The following is a 17,598-nucleotide window of genomic DNA, read 5'->3' as shown; positions in this document are numbered from 1 at the left end:
ATGGGGGGGGTGAGGACATGGGGGTTCCTATAGCCCCCTATGGGGGGTTTGGGGGTGCACTGTGGGTCCTGACCCAGTGCCCCCCCCCCCCCCAGTGCCAGTGGCCAACAAGCGGGACACGCGCTCCATCGAGGAGGCCATGAACGAGATCCGGGCCAAGAAGCGGCTGCGGCGGGGGGGGGACGAGGGGGGTGCGGGGGGGGCCCCGCTGTGACTGGGGGGGGGTATGATAAAGGTCCCGTGTCTCCCCCATTGTGTGAGTTGGGGTGGACCCCCCCCAATAACAATTAATTGGGTGTTGTGTTCCAGAGTGTTTTATTGTGGGGGTTTGGGGTGATCCCCCCCCAAAGGGAATGGGGTGCTTAATGGTCATCCACCCCGCTCCCCCCCATCTTACCTGGTCTGTGGGGGGTTCCACATCAACTGATGCCGCTTTAAGGCTGTTGGGGGACAAGGAGGGGGCAGGAGTGGGTCCTGTGTGGCACATTGGGGAGGGGGGGATGTACCCTGTGGGACCCACAGGTTATGGGGGCTTCAGACCTAAGGGGCTCATGGCAGGAGGTCTATACCATATTGCCCTATGGGGGGACTCAGCCCTGTGTGGCTCATGGTGGGGAGGGGGCTCACCCTATGGGGTTCATGGGGGGGGAGGTTGACCCATACCGCCCTATGGGAGAGCTCAGCCCCACACGGGCCCCACAGCGCCCTATAGAGGGGGAGGGGCGGCGGCTCTGACCACTTCCCTCCACCGAGAGGGGGAGTGGGGGAGGGGCAGCCCCATCCTCCCCAAACCCCTCCCCCCTCCCTGGCGGGGGTCGCGCCACTCCCCCCCCCCAGTCTCGCGCCCCCGCCCCCACCGTGGGGCAGGAAGTGAAACCGCCGCCCCTCCCCCACGGCGGGAGAGCGCGAGACACGCGGGGGGTGGGGCTGCCCCCTCCCCAGACCCACCCCCACCCCCCCATAGACCCCCCTCAGACCCACACATTGGGGTCTCCGCCCCCCAAGTGCTCCCCCCCTTTCCAATAGGGGCGTCCCATCACATTGTTGGGGGGGTTTGGGTCCATTCACAGAGTGGGGGAGGGGCATTTCCCCCCCAGGGGTGTGGGGGAGGGTCTTTACCGCCCGCTCGAAGGGGTCATGGGAAGGGGGGGGGTCACGATAACGGGGCAGGGGTCGCGATATCTCGCTTCCCCCCCCCGGCTCCGTTCCAGCCGCCCAGACCGAGGGGCGTTTCCCGCCCCGCCAAGCCCCACCTCCTCCCCCTGAGGCCCCGCCCCCTCCCCGGGCTCCCCTATGAAAGGCGCCGCGAACGGCCGCGCCACCGCCGGGCCAATCCGTGCCGCTGCTCCGCACTGCGCAGGCGCGGGGGTTGGACGAGGAGCCGAGGCCCCGCCCCCTCCGTCCACCAGGCCACGCCTCCTCGGCCCGCCAGGCCACGCCCCCCGCCTCTTTTCCCGCCGCCGCCGCCGCCATGAGCGGGTGGGCCCCGTACGTGGACACGCTGCTGGCGGACGGCACCTGCCAGGACGCCGCCATCGTCGGCTATCGCGATACCCCCGCCGTGTGGGCCGCGGCCCCCGGCAAGACCTTCGCTAATATCACGGTAAGGGCTCGCTATCGCGACAGAAGGGGAAGGAGGGGGGGGGTTTCCCGCCGTGGAGTCCCGGTTGGCTCCACCCCCATATGGGCGACGGGGGCCGAGGAGGGACAAAAAAGGGAGAAGAACGCGGGAGCTGCCAGCGTGGAGCGGCCCCGCCCATGGGGAGGAAGCGGGGGGGGGGGGGGGGGGGGGGGGGGGAGCGGGTGTCTGCGGGGTCCTAACCCCTCCCCCCAATGGGGTTATAGGGGCTGGGAAGAGGCGACCCCTATGGACACCCCTCTATGGGGTAATGGGATGACCCAGGAGTCCGCATGGTCCTGAAGCACCCTCCCAATAATGGGCTTATGGGCGGTTATGGGGGCTGGGAAGGGGGGGCACCCCTATGTGGTCTAATGGTATCATCTAGGAGTCCATAGGGTCCTAAAGGCCCCCCCATTAATTGGGTTTATGGTGGGGGGGAGTCCTAAACTTTCCTTATGCTGGACATGGGGGGTCCGGGACCCCCTTCCCATACAGGATATGGGGGACCATAACGAACCCCCCTATATCCCTTAATGGGGAGATCCAGGCGTCCAGCGGGGGGAAAGACCCCCACTGCCCCCCTCCTATACTGCTTAATGGGAGGGTCCAGGTGTCCGCTGGGTCCTAAAGCCTCCCTGTCATGCCTTTAGGAAGGAGGGAACCCCTGTGGCCCCCCCATGTCACTCTGTGGGCCCCCCCCACTCGAGGGGGGGCACGGCGGGGAGCCCCAATTTAAATGATGAAAAATATGAGAAAATTTAAGATTTAAGTGAAAAAGGAAGTAAAAATGTGCGGAATGTGCACTTCCCTGTGGGGGAGGGGCGGCCGCGGGGCTTCCTGTGGGGGAGGGCAGGCGCAAACCCCCTCCCCCTCTCCCCCCCTCCCATTTCCTGGTCCCCGGATGCCTGAAACCCCCCCGGAAATGGGGGGAGGGGGGAGGAAGTGTTGGGGGGGAGGGTTTGGGTTGGGGTTAAGGAGGGGGAGGGTCCATTTAGGGGGTTATTTGTGGGGGTAATGGGGGGGTCTCCACATTGGGGTTATGGAGGTCTATGGGGCAGGGGCACTTCTATGGGAGGGGGTCCATGGGTGGAACTTCATTTACGGGTCCGTCGTGGCGTTATGGGTGACCTGTCCCCAAGTGCTCCCTGTGGGGCCCATGGGGGGGCTTATGGGGTATTCCATTGGGGTTCATGGGGGAGGTCCATGGGGAGGGATGTTCTGGGGTGGCCTGGGCCCCATTACTACTCACTATGGGGCCCATGGTGGGAGGTTATGGGGTGAACCATTGGGGCCCATGACAGAGTGGTCCTGGGTTGACTTGTCCCCCATTGCTCCCTGTGGGGGCCATGGAGTGACCCATGGGGGGGTCCAGGTGTATGTATCCTGTCCCCCCTGTAGCTCACTGCCAGTCCCACGGGGCGGGCTCTGGGATGATCCATTGGTGTCCATGGGGGGGGTCCACAGGCAGCGGAGGTGCAGGCGCTGGTGAGCCCCGAGCGGGGGCCGCTGCTGGTGTCGGGGCTGACGCTGGGGGGGCTGCGCTGCTCCGTGATCCGGGACTCGCTGCTGGTGGAGGGCGAGCACAGCATGGACCTGCGCAGCAAGGGGGGGGCACCCGGCACCCCCACCGTCAACATCACCGCTGCCATCACCAACAAGAGTGAGTCACCCCAGAGCGCCCTATGGGACCCACATCGCCCCATAGGACTCTCATCACCCCATAGTGCCCAATAGGACCCCCATCACCCCATAGCGCCCTGTGAGACCCCCATCACCCCATAGCGCCCAATGGGAACACCATTGCCCTGTAGTGCCCTATGGGATCCCCATCACCCCTTAGCGCCCTGTGGGACCCCCATCACCACATAGCGCCCCTGTGGAATCTCCCTGTCACCCCTTTGTGTCCGTATGTGACCCTCTGGAACCCTCCTGACATCCCCATGTGAACTTATGGACCCCCCCCGTCACCTCATGTCACCCCTTTGCATCCCTATAGGACCCTGTGGGACTCCACAGCACCTCTATGGGACCTTATGGAACCCCCCATCACCCCTATTATGACCCTATGGAACCCCCCCGTCACCTCATGTCACCCCTTCCCACTGTTATGTGACCCTATAAAATCTCCTGTCACCCCTTTGCACCCCTATAGAATGCCCCATGGCACCCACACCCAGCACCCCAATGTGACCCTATGGCACCTCCATCACCTCCTGACCCCCAAGTGCCCCATGGCCTTTAGGCCCCCCCCAATTCCCTCTACACAGGGGGTTCTCAGCACTATGGGGTGACCCATTGCGGTCCATGGGGGGATGTGTGGGGCTGGCTATGGGGCAGACCCACTGATCCGCCCCCCTCCTGCAGCCATCGTGTTGGCCATGGGCAAGGAGGGCGTCCACGGCGGGTGTGTGAACAAGAAGTGCTACGACATGGCCAACCACCTGCGGCGCTCGCAGTACTGAGCGCCCCACAAGTGCCCCCTGCCCCACAAGTGACCACCCGGGACCCACAAGTGACCCCCCCCCGGGACCACCAGGACCTGCCAGGGACCACCAGGACCTTCAGGACCTAATCCCCCCTCCCCCTTTTACACACTCCCCCGCTGCGGGCAGCAATAAAGACGCCTCGTGGGGAGCTGCTGTGGGGCAGGATGTGTGGGGCAGGCCCCGCTGTGTACGTTTGGGGTGGGGAACACCCGGGTCCAAGGTGCTGCACCACACCCGGGGGGAGGGGTGCAAAGTCCGCTATGGGGCAGGGCTGCGGACTCCCAACCCCCCCCCCCCAAAGCTACAAGAGGCCGTTGTTGGGGGGCAGGAGAGCGGCTACTGAGCACTTGGGGGGACTCGGATGCCCCCCTAAATGGGGCTCTATGGGGCTGCCCCACTGCACTGCGGGGCCGGAAGTGTGTGTGTGTGGGGGGGCTGATGTGGGGCAGGCCCCATAGTTCAGGCCGGGGGGGTTGTGGGGCGGAAGCGGCTCCGGCGCCACCGAGGCCTTATAAGGACAACGACGCGGCCGGGACGCTTCCTCCCCCACCCCCCCTTCCTCCATGGGGGGTGGATGTGGGAGGAGGGGCCTGGAACGGGAGCCGTGGGGCAGCCACGGGGCTGCTGTGGGGCTGGCTGGGGTGTGCGGGTGATCTATGGGGCTGCCAGCGCTGCTCGGAGCACTTACGGGGCTGGTTGAACTGTGTGGCTGCCATGGGGCAGCCGTGCCGGTTGTCGCCCCAGGACGTACCTGACCCCTCGGACGCTCCGGAACCGCTCCGGGTGGTGCCGAGGGCTCAGCGCAGCCTCGGCCCGGGGCCGGAGCCGGGGCCTGAACCGGATCCGGTGCCCGGGGACAGACCCAGGACCCGGCCCGGTCCCTCCCCTCCCTCCGCTCAACATGGCGGCGGAGGGGGGGTGTGTGTGTGTCTCTGTCTACCGATGGGCGGAGCCTCCTGCAGCAGCAACTAATCCGCGGTGGGCAAGCTTCCCGCCTAAACACCTTCCACCAATGAGAGGAGGGAGGCGGAGCGAGGCCGGCAGCGTGGCCACGCCTCCCGCTCCCCTCACAGTTAGCCACGCCCCTCAACGAAACCACGCCCACAAGCTTTTCCGCTCCTCCCATAGGTTCTGCCCCCCCTCAAGCCACGCCCCTTCGTCGCGCGCAGCCGCGCGGCGCATGCGTACTGACACCCTCCCCCCCCCTCTCTCCCCCCCGCCGGAGTCACCTTGGGGCGCGGCGGGTGCGGACCCCCGGGACGCCCCCGGGTCCTGGTGCCCTCCGCTCCCCGCCGGCAGCGGGACCCCCCCCGGCCATGGCGGCCGAGAGGCCCAAGAGCTCCCCGAAGTGGGTGAAGTTCCTGTTCGGAGGCCTGGCCGGGTGAGAGCCACTGCGATCCCCCCCGGGCACCGACGGCCCCGCCCCCCCCCCCCCCCCCCCCCCCCCCCCAGTGCCCCCTTAAACGGCTTCGAGCCCCCCCCCCCCCCCCGGGACCATTCAGAACCCCCAATCGCCTCAAGCCCCTCCAAAACCCACCCGTAACGTGTCCTTTGGCCCCTAAAGCCCCTATAACCCCCCCAATAAACGCTGCGGACCCCCCAAAACCCCTTTAAATCCTCAACCCCCCCCAAATCCCCCCAAAACCCCCTTAAGACCCCCCAAAGCCCTTCAGGACCCCAAAAGCCCTTTAATCCCTTCAAACCCCCCTTTGGTGCCCCCTAAAACCCCTCCAGCCCCTACAAAACCCCTCCTGTGCTCCCTAAGGCCCTTTGAGCCCCCTAAATCCACCACAAAACCCCGTTAAGTCCCCCAAACCCCTTTAACCCATTCAGAACCCCCTCTAATGCTCCCTAAAACACCTTGAACACCCCAAAAACACCTTTATCCCCTTCAACCCCCCCAAGTCCCCACAAAACCCATTCAGTGACCCCCAAAAGTGCTTAAGACCCCATTGAGCTCCCCCCAAACCCCTCCTCAGACCCCTTGAGCCCCCCCAAATCCACCTCAATTCACCCCAGAACCCCTTTACCCCCCGATGACCCCCCTTGACCCCCCCCCCCGGTGCAGGATGGGGGCCACGGTGTTCGTGCAGCCCCTGGACCTGGTCAAGAACCGGATGCAGCTCAGCGGGGAGGGGGCCAAGGCCCGCGAGTACCGGACGAGCCTGCACGCGCTGGGCTCCATCCTGCGCCACGAGGGCCTGCGTGGCGTCTACACCGGGTACGGGCGTGGGGGCCCCCGAACTGGGCTCGGGACCCCCGGAAACGGCATCGGCGACCCCGAACCCCCCCCTTGGACCCCAAAAATGGAACCAGGGCCCCAAAAATGGGCTTTGAGCACCGAAAACCAGCCCTGGGCACCCAAACCTGGAGCCAGGAGCTGGCTGGGGGCCACTTGGGGTCAGGTTTTGAGTCACTTTTGGGGGTTTTGAGGTCTGTTTTGGGTGTTCTTGGAGCTGTTTTGCGTTCTTGGTGCTGCTGAAGAGGGGGATGGAGGGGATGGGGTGAAGATGATGATGATGGTGGATGATGATGGAAGATGATAACGGATGATGATGATGATGGAGAATGGAGAATGATGATGAAGATGATGATGGATGAAGATGATGATGGATAATGGTGATAAAGATGATAATGGGTGACGATGATGAAGATGATAGATGAAGATGATGATGGATGATGATGAATGAAGACGATGGATGATGATGCTGATGACGTCAATGATGATGTCACTGCTGTTCTCCCCCCCCCCATAGGCTGTCCGCGGGGCTGCTGCGCCAGGCCACCTACACCACCACACGCTTGGGGGTCTATAGCGTGGGGCTGGAGCTGCTGGGGGCCCCGGATGGGACCCCCCCCCCGTTCCTGGCCAAGGCTGCTGTGGGGATGAGCGCGGGTGCCGCCGGCGCCTTCGTGGGGACCCCGGCGGAGGTGGCACTCATCCGGATGACAGCAGATGGGAGGTGGGCATCGACCATGGGGCAGCCCCACTGATCCCTCACTGGGGGTCCTGAACCCCCTTTGGGGTCCCTGCTGACACCCCCCCCACCCCGCCATCCCGCACTGCTTTGGTTCGGTCCAGGCTGCCCCCTGCCGAGCGCCGCGGGTACCGCAACGTGTTCGACGCCCTCGTGCGGATGGTGCGGGAGGAGGGACCTACGACCCTCTGGAGGGTGAGACCCCTTGCCCCCCTGTAAACCCCCCTTTACCCTATACCCCTTCCCAATGGCATAGAAGAGGGAGAACCCCACAATGGGGAGGGGTATGGGGGGGTCCATGGGGTGTGTGGGTACCAGGGAGACCCCAAACCCCCTTTTTTCCCTCCCTTCCCCAGGGCTGCATCCCCACCATGGCTCGTGCCGTCGTGGTCAATGCGGCCCAATTGGCCTCGTATTCCCAATCCAAGCAGTTCCTGCTGGACTCGGGTGAGTTGGGGGGGATCCAGGGCTATGGGGCAGCCCCTAAGCTGCTGCCCCATGGATTCCATGGGGCAGCCCTATAGATTCTCAGGGTGCTCTGGGGTGTTGCAGGCCGCTTCCAGGATGACATCCTGTGCCACTTCAGTGCCAGCATGATCAGCGGCCTGGTCACCACCGCCGCCTCCATGCCTGTGGACATCGTTAAGACCCGGTGGGTCATTAGCGCTAATGACCCCCCCCCATGTTGAGTTAATGGGGGAGGTCTGATTTTGGGGTGTCCCCCCCAAATCGGCCTCTTTACCCCCAACAGCATCCAGAACATGCGGACCATTGATGGGAAGCCAGAGTACCGCGGGGGGCTGGTGAGTGGGGGGGGAACCCCTATATTTAGGTGTCTCCCCCATTAATGCCCCCCATAGACCCACATTGGGTTCCCCCCCATAGATCCACATGGGTGTCCCCCCCCCCCCGAGACCCACATTGGGGTTGCCCCCTGTAGACCCACATGATGTTCCCCCATACATCCACATTGGGGTCCCCCCCCAACTCTGCCCCCCAGGACGTGCTGGTAAAGGTCATTCGCTACGAGGGATTCTTCAGCCTCTGGAAGGGCTTCACCCCCTACTACGCGCGGCTCGGGCCCCACACAGTGTTGACCTTCATCTTCCTCGAGCAGATGAACAAGTGGTACCAGCGCCTTGTGCTCAGCGCCTGACCCCACGGAATCTATGGGGCAGCCCCATAGAGCCAATGGTGTCTGTCCCCTGGGCTCTTAAGGCCGTGGGGTGTCCCTGTAGGGGGCTGTGGAGCAGCCCTATAGCTCTGTGGGGTGTCCCTTTGTACCTATAGCGGTTATGGGGCAGCCCCAAAGCTCTGGGGGAGGGCTCCTTGGCTCTATGAGGCCAGGGGGTGGCCCTGTGGGGCACTGGGGGGTGTTTCTCTGTCCCTATGGGGACCCTATAAAGTGCTTCATGGATGATTCCATTGTCATTGCAGCGGCTGGTTCGGGGGGTGCCCCATGGCAGGGGCTGCCCCATAGCAGGGTCATGGGCAGAGGGTGTCCGGTGGAGGTAGCATGGCATTGCACTGTCAATCACATGGTGAGAGTGTGTGCGTCACATGATGGATTAGGGAGGCCTCCATACTGGGCCCACATCCCAAACCAGCCTCAGAACAACCCAAATTTACCCTTAGATGTCCCCCAAAATGCAGCTTTTCCACCCCAAATTTCCCCTTTTTACCCCTTAAATGTTTTTTTTTGCACCCCAAATACATATTCTTACCGCCAAAATGGGGCTTTTCCACCCCAAATTGAGGCTTTTTCCCACCCAAACGTGGCTTTCTTACCCCAAATAGGGTGTTTTCATCCCAATGGGTCCTTCTCCCCCAAAATGTGTGTTTTCCCAATAAATGGCCGTTATCCACAAAATTCCACCATTCCAAACCCCCAAATCACCCTTTTTCACCCCAAAACAGCCACGTTTCCTCCGCACGACCTTTATTCCAGCTCCCCCGCTCCGGATGGTACCAGCTCGCCCTGCGGGGGGAGGGGGGGGGGGGTCCTCCTGCGGGGTCTCCCCGCGCTCAGTGCAGGGGCCCGCCGTCCCCCCCCGGCAGCTGTGCCCCCGTTAGTACGCTCCGCTCCACGCCCTCCGCCGTGATGGCGGCCAAGCGCAGCACCCCCCCGCTGGAGCCGTCCCGGGCCATGGCCAGCGCCAGCGCTGCGGGGGGAGGCGGTCAGAGCCCCGAACAGCCCCAACAGCCTTAAAGAGCCCCAAAATAGACCCAAATAGCCCCAAGCCAGCCCAAAATAGACCCAAATAGCCCCAAACCAACCCAAAATAGACCCAAACCAGCCGAAAATAGCCCCAAATCACCCCGTAACAGCATTAAACAGCCCAAAGGAACCCCCCAAAAATAGCCCTGAACAGCCCCTATATAGCCCCAAAGCAGCCCCAAATTGCCTTAAATAGCTCCAAACCAGCCCCATAGCCCTTCCCAAACCCCATAGGCCCCCCATAGCCCCCCACCCCCCCAGTGGACGCACCACGTGTGACCAGGTCCTGGCACTGGGCACGGCTCAGGCCGGGCTTGAAGGTGGCATCCAGGAAGCCGTAAACGTAGGAGCTGCCGGAGCCGCCCACGGCCAGCGGCTGGCGCAGGAGCAGCCCCCCCAGGGGCACCACGTACACCTGCAGCAGAGCAGGCGCTATGGGGCGGCTACGGGGCTGGGATATGTGGTTATGGGGCTGGGATGGGCAGTTATGGGGCTGGGACAGGGACTTACGGAGCTGGGATGGATGGCTATGGGGTGGGACATGTGGTTATGGGGCTGGGATGGGGAGATGTGGGGCTGGGATATATGGTTACGGGGCTGGGATGGGCAGTGATGGGGCTGGGATGGGGAGTTGTGGGTCTGAGAAAAGGAGTTATCGGGGGAAATATGGGGTTGGGGGTTGCTTCATGGGGGCACCGTGTACACTTGAAGGGGCTATGGGCAAAGGGCCCCCATATGGGTCTGAGGGCCTCGCTATGGGTCAGGCCTCACCTGTCCCCCTCGCCGTGGGTCCCAACCAGCCACGATGACGCCGGCGCTGAGCTCCTCGCGGTACCGGTAACACGTCTGCTGGAAGAGGCGCGCAGCCGTGCGCACCCGCGGCGGCTCCTCCAGCTCCACGCTATAGAGCAGAGCACCCATGAGCCCCATAGCAAACCCCCCCCCCCCCAGCCCCATAGCACCCCACACGTGCCTATGGAAGGCGAGCTGATAGGCGACGGCCTCAGCCACGGCCTGGGTGTCGGCAGCCGAGCCCGAGCGGCAACAGAAGATGCGGTCGTGGATGGGGGTCAGCTTGTCCGTCACGCGATTGGCTATGTAGGACCTGGCGGTGATGTCAGCAGTGATGTCAGCAGTGACATCACAGTGATGTCATAGCGATGTCACGGTGATGGCATCACCGAGCTCACCCGGTCGTGGTGCGGGAATCGGCCCCAATGATGACGCCTCCGTCGAACTCCGCTGCCATGATGGTGGTCTGGGGGGGAGGGGTGGAGCAGTGACACCTCTGCCCCATAACTGTCCCCCCAGCCCCATAACTGCCCCCCATGAATCATAACTGCCCCATTCAGACCCATAACTGTCCCCCCAGCCCCATAACTGCCCCATTCAGACCCATAACTGCCCCCCCCGCCCCATAACTCCCCCCCTAGTCCTGTAACTGCCTCCCCAGACTCATAACTGCCCCATTCAGACACATAACTGCCCCCCCCAACCCATAACTGCCCCCCAAAGGGGCTCTTTCAGCCCCATAGGTGCCCCATTCAGCCCCATAACTGCACCTCCTGACCCGTAACTGCACAGACCCATAAGTGCCTCCCCACACCCACTACCACACACCCAGACCCATAACTGCTCCCCAAAGGGCCTCTTTCAGCCCCATAGCTACCCCATTCAGCCCCATAACTGCACCCCCCTGACCCATAACTGCCCATTCAGACCCGTAACCACCCCGCTCTGCCCGATTAGTGCCCCCAAAGCGGGGCTTTCAGCCCCATAGCTGCCCCATTCAACCCCGTAACTGCCCCCCTCAGCCCCATAACTGCCCCGTTCAGCCCCATGCCCCACAGCCGCCCCATAGGCGCCCGTGCCGCTCACGCCGGTGCTGACGGGCTCCTCGGCCCAGTCTCGGGGCAGCCCCGGCTCGACCCACGGCTGCACCACGGCCGCCATCTCCCGCCGCGCTTTACGACACCGCGCTTTGCGACACTCGTGTGACTCGGGCGATTTACCGCAATGACGCGAAGATCCCGCCTCGCTTTGCGTCAGCGTGCCTCAGAGCGCGGCACGCGAAGGGGATGCCGCGCTTTATGGCAGCGTGGCAGGCGCCGCGCAGGTCCTGACAGGACGATAGTGATCACTCCTCCCGCAATCCTCCAGCGCCGGTTTACTCCCATATCGCGACTGTGCCTTGCGATATTCCATTTTCAAGGCATAGGAGAGGTGTCGATGTGGATGAGAGAAGGGCAAACGATCTCCGGGGGAGAGAGAACTTTACCCGGGCAGGACCTGTCGCTGAGGTGATGGAGAAGCCAAGATGGCGGCGGCGCTGAGGGGTCTGGCTGCGATGGCGGCGCCGTGAGGGGAAGGAGGAGGAGGAGGAAAGATGGCGGAGGAGAAGAAGCTGAAGCTGAGCCACACGCTGCTGCCCGCCGAGTCCATGAAGGTGATGGCGGAGGCCATGGGCATTGGGCAGGTCCCCGAGGAGAGCTGCCAGCTGCTGGCCGAGGAGGCGAGCTACCGCCTCAAGGAGATCGCGCAGGTACGGGGAGGATCCATTGGGGTTGTTGGGGGGGGGAAATGAGGGACCCCCCTTTGGATCACATGGATTTGGGGAGGGAAGTGAGATATGGGGGATCCCCCCTTATGGGGCACAAGCCCCCTTTAGATCCGCTATGCGTGGGGCTGCGCTGGCAATGGGGGGATCCCCTCTTTGCTGCCGCCCCCCCCCGTGCCCCCATAGGACGCGCTCAAGTTTATGCACATGGGCAAGCGCCGCCGCCTGACGCCGGGAGACGTGGACTTGGCGCTGAAGCTGAAGAACGTGGAGGTGGCTCCCGGACTCCCCCCCTTGCCCCCCCCCTTCATGGCCGGGGACGTTCTGGGGTGCCCCTGACCCCGGTCGTTCCCGTCCCCCCGCAGCCCCTGTACGGGTTCCAGGCCCAGGAGTTCCTCCCGTTCCGCTTCGCCAGCGGCGGTGGCCGTGAGCTCTACTTCTATGAGGAGAAGGAAGTGGAGCTGAGCGATATCATCAACACCCCGCTTCCGCGCGTGCCGCTCGACGTCTGCGTCAAGGGTGATTTGGGGGGGGGGGTGGGCTGGTTTTTGGGTGATTTGGGGGTAATTTGGGCTGAGTTTGGGATAGTTTGGGCTGATCATGGGGTGAATTGGGCTGATTTTGGGGTAGTTTGGGGTGCTTTGGGCTGATTTTGGGGTAGTTCTGGGTGGCCTCACTTCTCCTTCTCTCTCCCCAGCTCACTGGCTCAGCATTGAGGGGGTGCAACCAGCCATCCCTGAGAACCCCCCTCCTGGTGCGTGATCCCCCCGATCCTCCTCCTCCTCCTTTGGGGGCCCCCCAAAGCCCCTTTGTGGCCCATAAACCCCTTTGTCCCCCCATAGCCCCCAAGGAGCAGCAGAAGGCGGAGGCCACAGAGCCCCTCAAGTCCACCAAGCCAGGGCAGGAGGAGGACGGGGCCCTGAAGGGCAAAGGCCAGAGCGTGGCCACCGTGGATGGCAAAGGTGGGTGCCCAGGGGTGTCTGTGGGGTGCCCATGGGGTGTCTATGGGGTGCCTGCAGGGTTCTGACCCCCCCCTCCCCAGGGAAAGAGAAGAAGGGCCCATTGCTGGAGGGGGCCCCCCTGCGCCTCAAGCCCCGCAGCGTGCACGAGCTCTCGGTGGAGCAGCAGCTTTACTACAAGGAGATCACCGAGGCCTGCGTGGGCTCCTGCGAGGCCAAGCGAGCCGTGAGTGGCCCCAAAGACCCCCCTCTGGGGTCCCCAGCACCCCATTGAGACCCCATTGAGGTGCCCTCAGCCATACGCTGAGCCCTGGGGTCGGTGTCTCTGTGCTTCCCTGTCCCCTGTCTCCTCCCCCGCCCCATTGCCCCAGCGCTCTACTTATGGCTTCTGTCCCCCCCTCCCCTGTCCCCCCCTGCCCCTCGGGGTGTCCCCGTGCTCACAGGAGGCCCTGCAGAGCATCGCCACTGACCCAGGGCTCTACCAGATGCTGCCGCGCTTCAGCACCTTCATCTCCGAGGGGGTGAGCTCCACACTGGGGGGTGCCCCACTGCAATGTGACCCCTGGGCACGGCCCCAGCGGGGTGACACCGGTGCCACCCCCCTCCCCCCCCCCAGGTGCGTGTCAACGTGGTGCAGAACAACCTGGCCCTGCTCATCTACCTCATGCGCATGGTGAAGGCGCTGATGGACAACCCCACCTTGTACCTGGAGAAATACGTGAGGCCCCCGCGCCCCATCCCCCGCATCCGTGTCCCCCATGGGTTCCCTATGGATTCCCCCCCCACGGTGTCCGGTGGTGCCTGCAGCTGCACGAGCTCATCCCTGCGGTGATGACGTGCATCGTGAGCCGCCAGCTCTGCCTGCGCCCGGACGTGGACAACCACTGGGCGCTGCGGGACTTCGCCGCCCGCCTCGTGGCCCAGGTCTGCAAGAACTTCAGCACCACCACCAACAATGTCCAGAGCCGCATCACCAAGACCTTCACCAAGGTGGGGCAGGCACAGGGCGTGGGGCATGGGGTTGACGGTGGGGCGGGCGGTGGGTCCCGAGCCTCCTCTCTCTGTCCTAGAGCTGGGTGGATGAGAAGACCCCGTGGACTACGCGCTACGGCTCTATCGCAGGCCTGGCTGAGCTGGGACACGACGTGAGTGAGGCCCCGTGTGCCCCCATTGACCCCCAGTGCCCCCCGTGTCCCCATTGCCCCCCATGTCACATTGCCCCTCATGTCCCCATTGCCCCCCATTTCCCCACTGCTCCCTGTGTCCCATTGCCCCCCATCCCCATTGCCCCCCATGTGCCATTTCACTTATGTCCCCATTGTCCCAGTGTCCCCGTTGCCCCCCATTTCCCCACTGCTCCCCGTGTCCCATTGCCCCCCCATGTCCAATTTCTCCCATGTCCCCATTGCCCCCCTATCCCCATTGCCCCCCATGTCCCATTTCCCTCATGTCCCCGTGTCCCCATTGCCCTCCATGTCCCATTTCCCCCATGTCCCCATTGCCCCCAGTGTCCCCATTGCCCCCCATGTCCCACCGTGTCCACCTCTATCCCCAGGTCATCAAGACACTGATCCTGCCGCGGCTGCAGGTGGAGGGCGAGCGGCTCCGGAGCATCCTGGAGGGCCCCGTCGTCAGCAACATCGACAAGATTGGGGCTGACCACGTCCAGACCCTGCTGCTGGTGAGATACGGGGGCACCGTGGGGCTGGGGGGGACGACATTGCATCCCTGTGGGGCTGGGTCGATGCTGGCCCTGGTGGGGTGTCAAGGGGTGCCAGTGCCCCCATGGTGCCCTCTCCCCACAGAAGCACTGCGCCCCGGTGCTGGCCAAGCTGCGCCCCCCACCGGACCAGCCTGAGGCCTATCGGGGGGACTTTGGGTACCTGGGGGCCCTGCTCTGCTCCCACGTGGGCAAAGCACGGGCGCAGGCGGCACTGGCGGCACAGCAGGTGAACAGGACCACGCTGACCATCACCCAGGTGGGGGCCGTGGGGGGCTATGGGGTCATGGGCGGCTATGGAGTGCTCTAGGGGGCTATGGGGTCATGGCGGGCTATGGGGCCATCAAGGGCTATGGAGGACCTTGGGGGGCTATGGGTCCCCCCGTCACTGGTGTTGTCCCTGTCCTCAGCCCCGGCCCACACTGACGCTGTCTCAGCCTCCCCCAGCCGTGCCAGGGGCACCCCCCCCACGCCCCCCCGGGCTGCTGAAGGTGCCGGGGGCCATCGCTGTGCCCGTGGGGGGGGCACGGGGGGGCCCCCCCCAGCCCTCGCCCCCCCCCAAGTTCATCGTCATGGGAGCAGGAGCCGGCCAACAGGTACGGACATTGGGGGGTATTATGGGATGTGTGGGGTATTATGTGATGTGTGGGTATTATGGGAGCTGTAGGTATTACAAGATGTCTGGCATTTTATGGGATGTGTGGGGTATTATGGGATGTGTGGGTATTATGGGATATATGGGTATTACGGGATGTGGGTCCCATTGCGCCCTGTGCCCCCCCCCCCCCCCAGGTTCTCACGTTTAGCACAAGCCCCGCGCCCACGGCCACGTCGCCGGTGAGCACGAGCGCCCCCAGCGTGCAGCCGGTGGTGAAGCTCGTCTCGGCCGCCCCCACGGTGCCCAGCGCCACGGTGAGCGCCGTGGCCGGCAGCGTGCAGAAATACATCGTGGTGTCCCTGCCTCCCCCCGGCGACGCCAAACCCCCCCCGACCCCCACCGCGCCCCCCGGGCCGCAGCCCTCCCCCCCCGCTGCCGTCACCCCCAAGGCAGAGCCTGGGGACAGCCCCCAGGGGCACCCGGGGACACCCGGCGACACACAGTGACCCCCCCATGGTCCTCTATGGGGACACCCAATGACACCCTCTGCAATGGCCCTCTGTGGGGACACTGGGGTGGTCCCCCAATATACCCCCATGTTGTAAATAGTCCAATAAACTCCCAGTGCCTCCCAGTTCATCCCAGTGCCCCCCTAGTACCGCTTGCTCCATCCCAGTGCCCCCCCACCCCCTTGCACAAGCGCTCCCCTTTGCACACCCATTTGCACAAGACCCCCCCCGGGGGAGCCCAGAGGGGGCGGAACCAACCCCTTTATAACCATCGGGTCCTAGCGCCCACCCCCTGTGCTCCCATTGCCTCCCATTGCCCCCCGAGTGTCCCCCACTGCCCCCAATGCCGCTGCACTTCGCCCCGCTCCGGATCCCGCTCCAGCGCCGGCTCCAAACGGCGGCCGTTCTGCAGTGGGTCTTCTCCTTCCTCGCCCTGGGTGAGCCCCCAACCCCCCCCCAGACCCTCTTTAACACCCCTTGACCCCCCCCCCCAAACCCCCCTGACTCGTTGGGTGCGCATAGGGAATGGTGCACCCAGGAGGGGCTTGGGGTGCTGGGGGGGTAATGGGGACTGCTCGAAATGGGGTTACTCGGGTGGGGGGGGAGGGTGTCCTCCAGTCCCTCCACTCCCCCTTTTTCTCCCTTCCCTGTGCCTCCTATAGGGAATAGTGGACATGGGGGGATTTGGGAATGTGTCCCCCATAGGGATCACAGCACACACACAGAGGGGGTGTTTGGGGGTACCGGGACGCCCCATCCTGCTGTGCAGCCCAGCTCTGTGTCCCCCATAGGGATCACTGCACACACACACATACAGGGGGGTGTCTGAGGGTACCGGGACGCCCCATCCTGCTGTGGCCCAGCTCAGCGGGGTGCCGCGCTGTCCCCCCCCCTCAATGCAATGGTGCAGCCCAGCTCTGCGTCCCCCATAGGGATCACTGCACACACACACACACACAGGGGGGTGTTTGGGGGTACCGGGACGCCCCATCCCGCTGTGGCCCAGCTCAGCGGGGTGCCGCGCTGCCCCCCCCAATGCAATGGTGCAGCCCAGCTCTGTGTCCCCCATAGGGATCACTGCACACACACACACACACAGGGGGGCGTTGGGGGTACCGGGACGCCCCATCCCGCTGTGGCCCAGCTCAGCGGGGTGCCGCGCTGTCCCCCCCCACCAATGCAATGGTGCAGCCCAGCTGTGCACGCTGCTGTTCGCGCTGGCGCTGCGCGGGCCCCTCTGCCTGCCCGCGCTGCTCTACGGGCTCTGGCTGTGGGCGGACCGCGACACCCCCTGCCGCGGGGGGCGCCCTTCCCGCTGGGTCCGCTCCTGGACGCTCTGGGAGTACTTCCGGGACTACTTCCCCATCTCGGTGAGCCTGGGCCGGAGGGGTCCTTTGAGAGGGCTCTGGGGTCCTCGGGCGGCATTAGCTGCCCGCCGCATTGCCCGCCCGCTGAGTGCCCTCTCCCGGCCCTGCTCCCGCAGCTCCGGCGCACGGCGCCGCTGGAGCCGAACGGGAGCTACCTCCTGGGGCTGCACCCCCACGGCGTCCTGGCCGCCGGCGCCTTCGGCAACTTCTGCACCGAAGCCACGGGGTTCGGGCGCCTCTTCCCGGGGCTGCGCCCGCAGCTCCTGACCCTGCCCGCCTGGTTCCGGGTGCCCCTGCTCCGGGAATACCTCATGGCCGGAGGTGGGGGGGGGCCCAAAGCTGGGGTCGGAGGGTGGGGGGGCTCTAAAAGGGGTTTTGGGGGTCCCATTGTGTCCGTGTCCCCCCGCCCCCCCCAGGGTTGGTGTCCTCGGAGCGCCGCAGCCTCGAGTTCCTGCTGAGCCGCACCGGGGGGGGCCACGTGGCCGCGATCGTGCTCGGGGGGGCCCCCGAGGCTTTGGACGCGCACCCGGGGGCGCTGCGCCTGCGCCTGCGGCACCGGACGGGCTTCGTGCGCTGCGCGCTGCG

At 64.8% G+C, this 17,598-nt stretch overlaps 5 protein-coding genes across 5 annotated transcripts; 4 read left to right on the top strand and 1 right to left on the bottom strand.

Annotated features, from left to right (window-relative positions):
• The first annotated feature begins 1,325 nt into the window (after positions 1-1,325).
• PFN1 (profilin 1) lies at positions 1,326-4,260 on the top strand. The gene is made up of 3 exons (XM_062613085.1): positions 1,326-1,603; positions 3,086-3,281; positions 3,986-4,260. The coding sequence occupies exons 1-3, from the start codon at positions 1,472-1,474 to the stop codon at positions 4,081-4,083; spliced, it is 426 nt and encodes a 141-aa protein (XP_062469069.1). The 5' UTR covers positions 1,326-1,471; the 3' UTR covers positions 4,084-4,260.
• Positions 4,261-5,315: 1,055 nt separating this feature from the next.
• SLC25A11 (solute carrier family 25 member 11) lies at positions 5,316-8,505 on the top strand. The gene is made up of 8 exons (XM_062613084.1): positions 5,316-5,488; positions 6,176-6,328; positions 6,864-7,070; positions 7,190-7,280; positions 7,442-7,532; positions 7,638-7,737; positions 7,837-7,888; positions 8,086-8,505. Exons 1-8 carry the CDS (start codon positions 5,424-5,426, stop codon positions 8,239-8,241), a joined length of 915 nt encoding a protein of 304 aa, XP_062469068.1. The 5' UTR covers positions 5,316-5,423; the 3' UTR covers positions 8,242-8,505.
• Positions 8,506-9,077: 572 nt separating this feature from the next.
• Positions 9,078-11,312, bottom strand: LOC134160767 (proteasome subunit beta type-6-like). The gene is made up of 6 exons (XM_062613083.1): positions 11,182-11,312; positions 10,494-10,561; positions 10,277-10,408; positions 10,075-10,204; positions 9,574-9,718; positions 9,078-9,247 (listed from the first exon to the last, which is right to left on the bottom strand). The coding sequence occupies exons 1-6, from the start codon at positions 11,254-11,256 to the stop codon at positions 9,111-9,113; spliced, it is 687 nt and encodes a 228-aa protein (XP_062469067.1). The 5' UTR covers positions 11,257-11,312; the 3' UTR covers positions 9,078-9,110.
• A 266-nt stretch (positions 11,313-11,578) lies between these two features.
• On the top strand, positions 11,579-15,731 carry TAF6 (TATA-box binding protein associated factor 6). Its single transcript, XM_062613082.1, has 14 exons — positions 11,579-11,845; positions 12,047-12,133; positions 12,226-12,379; positions 12,558-12,614; positions 12,703-12,822; positions 12,903-13,045; positions 13,263-13,340; positions 13,436-13,537; positions 13,627-13,809; positions 13,890-13,964; positions 14,375-14,500; positions 14,625-14,798; positions 14,950-15,135; positions 15,332-15,731. The coding sequence occupies exons 1-14, from the start codon at positions 11,690-11,692 to the stop codon at positions 15,641-15,643; spliced, it is 1,953 nt and encodes a 650-aa protein (XP_062469066.1). The 5' UTR covers positions 11,579-11,689; the 3' UTR covers positions 15,644-15,731.
• Positions 15,732-15,827: 96 nt separating this feature from the next.
• Positions 15,828-17,592, top strand: LOC134160764 (2-acylglycerol O-acyltransferase 2-B-like; the record flags this gene model as incomplete). The annotated part of the gene is made up of 4 exons (XM_062613080.1): positions 15,828-16,083; positions 16,838-17,016; positions 17,130-17,334; positions 17,430-17,592. Coding segments are annotated over exons 1-4 (641 nt in total), but the record flags the coding sequence as incomplete, so codon positions are not given.
• Between the last annotated feature and the right edge of the window lie 6 nt (positions 17,593-17,598).

The sequence above is a fragment of the Pezoporus occidentalis genome, unplaced genomic scaffold (assembly GCF_034315485.1).
Source record: "Pezoporus occidentalis ecotype Australia unplaced genomic scaffold, CSIRO_AGI_Poc_V1 ctg1632, whole genome shotgun sequence".
In the NCBI taxonomy this organism is placed as follows: Eukaryota; Metazoa; Chordata; class Aves; order Psittaciformes; family Psittacidae; genus Pezoporus; species Pezoporus occidentalis.
The sequence above is the reverse complement of the archived record's forward strand: the minus strand, read 5'-3'. Positions and strand labels throughout refer to the sequence as shown.